The 7799-nt window shown below is 33.9% G+C and overlaps 1 protein-coding gene across 1 annotated transcript; it reads left to right on the top strand.

The window, feature by feature from the left end:
- Positions 1–6032: 6032 nt before the first annotated feature.
- Positions 6033–6959, top strand: LOC142641259 (uncharacterized). Its single transcript, XM_075815657.1, has one exon. It carries the CDS (start codon positions 6218–6220, stop codon positions 6641–6643), a length of 426 nt encoding a protein of 141 aa, XP_075671772.1. The 5' UTR covers positions 6033–6217; the 3' UTR covers positions 6644–6959.
- The last annotated feature ends 840 nt before the right edge of the window (positions 6960–7799 follow it).

Genomic DNA, 7799 nt, shown 5'->3' with positions numbered 1-7799 from the left:
ATGAGTAGAGAGAGTCATTTGTGAGTAGTATGAGTAATGAGTGAGAATGTATGGTAAGGTTGCTGGGACTTTCTGCTGGGAGGAGCTATGTGTTCTTAAGTAGAGGTATGAGGGGTGTTTTTGAGCTAGGAGCTGAAGAACTCAATTTCTATGCTTGAAGCTGAGAGCTTAGTGACTTAGAAATTTGCTGGAGTTTAGAGAAAGCTAAACAGAAGGGTTTAGTGAGAGTTTTCCTCTATGAGTATGTTTCTTGGTATGTTCTTGTTCCCCCCTTGAAGCATTAATGAGAGTTCCATTTATAGTTGGGTTTTTAGGGGGTAATTAGCAAATAACTTCTGTTAAATCTTTCTCAATCTTCAGAAAATCCTTAGAGAATCGTTCTTAGGATTTTAGCTAAGAGTGGTAAGCTCAACTTTTGGAAAATTCTTGCTGTTTTGGGTAATAATAGCTGGGATTCTAACTTAGCATTGAATGCTGATTGGCCTTGGCTGATGGGATTAGAGCATGCATTAGACTAATGATCTTGGTTGTGCTGCTACTAGATTCAGAGCTCCCTAGAGTAGGTTGTATCACCCCAAGCCAAGTGTCAACCTTGGAGCCTTTGCTGTGAACTCTGATGGGATCCCTTTGGTGCCCTCCAAACCACATTTCCCTAAGTTTCCCCACTTGAGGTTCATGTGCTTGGTCCATGAACCAGAGAATACACATTTTTAGCATGAAAGTGAGATGATTTCAAGTTGTTTCAAGAGCTTTGATGGTTTGGTCATGGCTGCTCTTGAAGCTTGACCGAATAGGTTGAAGGAGAAAGAAGAGACAGCTGTCTGAAGCCCTTCAGCTTTCTATCAAGTCAGCTTCAGCTTTATGTCACATGAGAAATGATGAAATTTCAACTTGTGAAGGAAGGGTTCAATCTCTGATAGACACGTGTCCTGTTCTGACCTGATTGGACAACTTGGAACTTGATGGCAGTGAGTTCCAGCTGTTGAATTGTGCTGAGTTTTGGCTGATTAGCTCACGTGAGCTTCAGCTGCTGGGATTTGAGTATGAGTTGGGCTGGCCCAGCTGGACTTTATATTTGAGCTTCTTTGGGCTTGATTATCCCTACAAAATGAAGAGTTTTGCGATGAATGATATACATGGGCTTTTATAAATTTTGTAAAATGAGTATTTCTTAAAGGATGAGTATTTATATTTCCTATGAGTGAGGGATTTAGTATATGTGAAATAAGTGTTAAGATAACTTTTGAGTTTTGTAAATATGTGCCAAAATAGCATTTGAGCTTTATAAAATAGTTTCCAAAATAATATTGGGCTTTTAGAAATAGTTACCAAAATAACATTTGGGTTTTGTAAAATAGTTTGCCAAATTAATATTTAGGCTTTGTAAAATAGTGCCAAAATAATATTAGGCTTTTAGAAATAGTGCCAAAATAATATTTGAGCTTTATGAAATAGTTGCCAAAATAATATTTGGGCTTTATGAAATCATGCCAAAATAATATTGGGCTTTTAGAAATAGTTGCCAAAATAATATTGGGCTTTTAGAAATAGTTGCCAAAATAATATTTGGGCTTTATGAAATAGTGCCAAAATAATATTTAGGCCTTTTGAAATAGTTGCCAAAATAATATTTGGGTTTTATGAAATAGTGTCAAAATAATATTTGGGCTTTATGAAATAGTGCCAAGATAATATTGGGCTTTTAGAAATAGTGCCAACATAATATTTGGGTTTTGTAAAATAGTTTGCCAAATTAATATTTGGGCTTTGTAAAGTAGTGTGCCAAATTAGCATTTGGGCTTTGTTAAAATAGTTTGAGATTTTGTAAAGATATTGCCATGTAGTAACGGACTTTGTAAAGGTGTTGTGTAGCAACAGGCTTAGTAAGGTGCTGTGTAACAACGGACTTAGTAAAGGTGTCGTGTAGCAACGGCCTTAGCAAGGTGCCGTGTAGCAACAGACTTAGCAAGGTGCCGTGTAGCAACAGGCTTAGCAATGTGCCGTGTAGCAACAGGCTTAGTAAGGATTTTGTTGGGCTTTTTGGGTCTTGCCCACCAGTTAAATGATTTTGAGCTTTTTTGTGGAGGAAGTATAATTTTGTGGCCCAATGTTGGTAGCAATGTGATGCGTATTTTTGTGAAAACCCAAGCTGGATAATATGTAGAATATAATAGGTAATATTTGTGAGAGGGCCCAAAGTAATTTGTAAGGCTTATATTTGTAGGGAATATTTGTGGGAGCAGAATAATATGGAGAATATTTAAGTAATATGTGGGAAATATTTATGTGAGCTTTAAAATAATTCTTTGGCTTGTATGGGTATTTTTTTGAATGGGCTAAAGAAATTAGGGCCTGAAAATTTGTACCTCAACAGGATTAAAGAATTTTGACCCGTTCAATAAACATGTCAGTTTAGTGTTGACTCATACAGTCAAATACTCATGAATTGACACGACATGAACTTGACACGCAAACACGAATGGCCACTCCTACCCAAATGGACCCTAGCTAAAAGAAGAAAACTTACACCAATTATCCAAGTTTCTTCTTTTAATTAGAACCTCATCAGGTTCTACAATGAAAGAAATTTTGTTCAATCCATTCCAATCCTTATCCAAGAGTTATGAGCCTGACTTAATTGGGACCGTTTCATATTTGTGACTAGCAAACGGGTTAGCTAATTATAACTTGAGAGAATGACAACTGAACTGGGTGTACAAATAAAGTGGAGCAGCTAGCTTTTATGCTGAGAACACAGGATGAACTTATAAACTGTTAACATAGAACTTACCATAAATTTTTGTTATAGAAGGTCAACTAATTGATGCAAAGTGGTTCATTGTGAGCTTTGGCTAGAGTACTGTCTGCAAAAAATTGTTTTTGTTAGGAGTCCGCATAAAGTGTTAATTGCATGCAATTAAATCCATCTTAATTAAGGTAGCTTAAAAGGATCAGGAAGTGAGAGAGATAAGGCCAAAGTCTTGAGCATACGAGGACTAATGATAATATATGATGTTAAAATGAAGGCGGTGATTATGAACAGCTGACACATATGCGACCCAGCTCAAGATTAGACGTGTGGTGCGTGTTCAGATTATAAAGGGAAAGGGTGTCCCATTTTCACCTAGTTTCTTCTTTTAATTCAAGCTCTCTCTCTCTCTCTGTTAAAGAGAGTAGAGATTATCCACTGATCTAAAAACTTCTTTATTGAGTTTGCTTTGATATATATAGTTGAGATTGTGTTTAAGAGCCTTATTAACATGTTGGGAACCATATTTTTACTATCCATTATATCTAGGCCCCTCCCTGGGCACTTTACGTTTGATTGCCATGCTTGATTGATAGCCTATATATGATTAATTTTAGGAATATAGGCGTCAAATGACTATTCCTTACTTTTCTTGTTGTTGTTGGTGGGCAACTTGAAGCTTTTTTTTTTGTTGCCTTTACAATTATTGTAGTGAGAATACAGTTACAATCAAATATTTCACATTTTATAGCCGGAGTCTTTTTACTGTATCAATATATCATCCATAGGTATACACTCCTAAAAATTTTTGTTATGTTGACTCAGTGAGTCATTATTTAAATAAATAAATGAAAAATACCTCTACGAGTGCACCTCACATAAATAAGTTTATAAAATGTGATAATCCAGTCAAAAGCTTATAATAATTCTTTAAAATAATCTACTCTCCTTTATTAGGAAATTATTATTGTAAATAAATAAAAATTTAACATACTCTACTTTATTAGAAAATTATTATAAATAAATAAAAATGTAACAGTTCAAAATATATAGATGGTCTACATAATTGGGGTTTTCTACAAGAGTGGATGGTGAAATTAGTAGGATTCTTCAATTGAAAGATCCCTTTCAGTAGCAAAACGGTTTACTACTCACTAGTTATTTACTTTTTGTAGGGAAAAATCAAAGAAATAATCATTGCACTTTGGGGCTTATAACTCCACTGCTTTGGATAATGACATGTCTCTAATATATTGTAACTTTCTCTTTCTCTCTTTTTTTCTCAAGAAATTATTAGATCCATTAGGAAAAAAATTAAAGTCGTCCTCCCAATCAACGCAATAATACCACTTATGCAAATGTGTGAGTTAACTTCCTAATCAATTCAAGAAATAAAAAATAATAAGTCATTTGGTGATGTCAGATTTGCATTAGTGACAGTATTTCATTGGTTAGAAAAACAACTTCACCAATATTGGACCTCTCTCTATCTATATATTTATGCCTATATATTTATGTTGTGAAAGTGTCTCTATAATGTAAACACATCCATTGCATTGGTGTCACATAGTCAAACATGAAAAGCAAATTTTTAGTTGGGAATTTTGGTAGTTGTCTCCCATTGATATTTAGTGCTAAAAGAAAGAAGTAAGAAATGGTCACATGGGTTCACTCCTAGTCCACATGCAATTAGGCTCCATTACTACTCCCTTAAGAAATCATGAAAAAAAAAATCTCCATACTTAAAAAGAAATGGGAAAAAATCAAACCCCATGTGAAAGAAAGATGCCCCAACAACAAACCGTGTTCACACACGTAAGCAAGCACCTTCTTCAATATATTCAACGACCCCTGATATCATGGAACCCTACGCAAATAACTTGAAAACAGCTTCCCTAAATTTGAAGGACATGTCACATGCACTGAACCCACCACCACCAGCTTTTTTTGCCATTATGTATTTAAATCCCCATGTTATTTCTATATTTGCTTTGACTTGTTTTTGTTTTCGTAAAATCAAATCATTGATTTTTAGTTTTATAATCTGTGAAAAATCTATTTATCATGTATGCGTTGCAAATTGGTTGGCAAAGAAACACGGTTAGTCACCGTCATGTTTGGGGTGACCATTAGACTAAACTTGCTTCGCGATGAAGGTACTTGGTATTTGTTTACAGAGCCCATATAGATGAACTGGACCGGGGAGAATTAAAACATTTTTATAGTTTAAGGTGGTCTATAAATTTTTGTATTAGATGAATTTGATGTGACACTGATTGTTTCATGTAACTTTGAATGTTGAAAGTCTTCAAGTTGCTACCTTTCATCTAAAGTACCTATTAGAGACGTTGAGATGTTTTTTAACATGATGATGTTCACAATTGAGTCATGAGACAGTTGAATGTGCAGATGAAAGGTACTAGATTATGATTGATTAATCCAAATATTATATGATACACACTTCAATTTTACTCTATATACTTAGTCGTAATCATTGATATGTTATTATAAATATATATTAAATAAAAATTAGCCGTAAAAATTAGATTAGATAAGTATGATACATACAAAAAATAAAATTAAAAAAAAATGTTTCGTAAAATTCTCCAGATGTATATAGTAGAATTCTCTTAAGGTTGAATCTTAAAATATTAAGCTTTTGGAATTATTTCCATACCATCAATTCAATGTTTACTACTGCTTTCAAGGCTTATAGAAATGGCAATGGGTAGAATGTTACTATAATCATGTCCAAGTTGAGAAACCAGCATTGGTTATTCCCTCCTACCAATTTTCTTTCATTATAAACCAATAGTTAATTGTCTTAAGTCTTAACTATATTCATGATATGTTAGTTGTTTAACCCTGATACCTGCCTCAACAACGTTTTGAAACCAATATCATAGTGGAAACCGTATAATCAAATTTTATAAATAAATAAATAAAAGGTTACTTTTAGTGGTGTCAGAGTCACGCAATAACCGCTCCAAATTTTGAGCAGTGATTAAGGGGCCTTAAACACTACATGTTCATTGATTGTCATTATGCATGAAGCCTGACATGCTTTGTACTGTCTATAAAGAATCTATTACAATTACAATGAATTGAATAATTTTATCAGCTAGCGCAGCTGCCTTATGCATAAAGTACGTATGGGTAGTGGACCAGTAATTAAGAAACTATAATCACAAGCTAACAGAGACGACCATGTTAATATTTATTCACATAACAACATGGAAAGCCAAGACAAAAGGGCATCAAGAAGCTTAATATATAGGTTGTGTTGGTCACAAGCAAGAGAATCTCCCTTCCCTTCCTACTCTCAAATACCTCTACGCAATAACAGCTAGTCCATGTGCTTTCTCCACCCTTCTCTTTCTTCAAATACACAAGGACGTATTTGCTCTGTCCTCTCTCTCTCTCTCTCTCTCTCTCTCCGTTTCTCTCTTTGTTTCTTTCGTCTGTATCATGGGAAATTGCTTAAGTAATAAGAGCTTAGCACAAGAAGAAGAGGTGCCAAAGGAAGCAGAAGTGGTTGAACAAACAAAGCCGTCTACAGCATCCAAGTTAGAGCCAGTGAAGCTTGTTGATGGGGATCAGAAGAAGAAGAAGAAGAAGGTGGTAAGGTTCAAGCTCCAAGAAGATGATATTAATGTTGGTACAAGCAGTGAAGGTGATTCTAGAAGTGGGGTTGTGAGGATTAGAGTGGTGGTGACCCAGAAAGAGTTGAAACAAATTTTGGATTGTAAGGAGGGCTTAAAGTATTCTTCTGTGGAGCAATTGGTAAATGCATTGAAGTTGAGAGGAAGGAAGATTTCTGAAGTTAGAACAAGTGATGAAGGCATAAATAGCAATTGGAGGCCAGCTTTGGAGAGCATTCCAGAGGACCATTGACGAGCAAGATTAATGTTTGTTACTAACAATTAGTACTCTCTCTCTCTCTCTCTCTCTCTCTCCCTTCCTCTCACCTAGTGAGTTGTAAACAATCTTCATTGTATATTATTGTACTAGTTTGGAGTTAGTACCATATCAATGTACTAGTATGGAGTTAGTACTAATTGGAATTTTGTGGATCATTAAATGTTCCATGTTCTATCCTAGCAAATGACATGATTAGATGATCTCAGACATTCTATATATGTAACAATTATATATGCTGCGTGCTTTGTTCGGATGAAAATCTTATCTACATCTACTTGTTTATGTTTAACCTTTTTCCTCTCAGAAACTTGTTATCAAGCACCTACTTTAGTCTAATTTTACAGGAATATCAACATCTTGGATTAAATGTCCAGTTTGTACCAATTACCAGACTTTTTCGGACTAGATTCCAGATTTGGACAAATAAACATGCATGGTGTGATTATTAATAGCTTCATGCCATCTCAATTGAAGTCTGCTGGCATGATTTGATCTCTTATATGGTGTTTCAATGAAGGACAATTGATTCAGATTTGAACACAGTAAAAAAGATTACCTTTTAAAAAGCAATCTAGTGAATTTTTTAAGGGAAAAAGAAAAGTTCAATAAGAGAGATTTCTAAATCATTGCTTTGATGGCATATTTGACAAAGGATGTACATGTTCAACAACTTTATATTGTTTTGTGACTACTCCACCATGCTATTTCATTTTCTCCTCATAATTTTTATACTTAAAAAATATCAGGATAATAAGAGATTAATACATTTTTTTAATATGTGTGTATATATATATATAGAAGCCTTAAATTTCACTTTTTTACTTTAAAATTATTAGCAAAACATAAATTTTATGTATCATTTAATAAAAAAATCCAATTGATACAAAAGAAATGTATGTTAATAAATAAAAAAAAAACATATAATACAACAACGGAATTTTCAAAATATTATGAAGTTATTAAATAGTATAATATTAACAAAAAAGTTTCACATTTTTTAATAGTTGCAAGTTACATAAAATTCTTATAGAAAGATGAGGCAGCAAGCTCCACACCAAATGCTTACGTACCATGGGTTGTGTTATGCATGTTTAAATACCTAATGAAAAAAAAAATGAACATTGGAACA

The sequence above is a fragment of the Castanea sativa genome, chromosome 6 (assembly GCF_040712315.1).
Source record: "Castanea sativa cultivar Marrone di Chiusa Pesio chromosome 6, ASM4071231v1".
Lineage (NCBI taxonomy): Eukaryota > Viridiplantae > Streptophyta > Magnoliopsida > Fagales > Fagaceae > Castanea > Castanea sativa.
This window is presented reverse-complemented; position numbering and strand designations above follow the sequence as displayed.

Coding starts and splice junctions, on each gene's coding strand:
- LOC142641259 (XM_075815657.1), top strand. CDS start 6,218: ATGGGAAATTGCTTAAGTAATAAGAGCTTAGCACAAGAAGAAGAGGTG.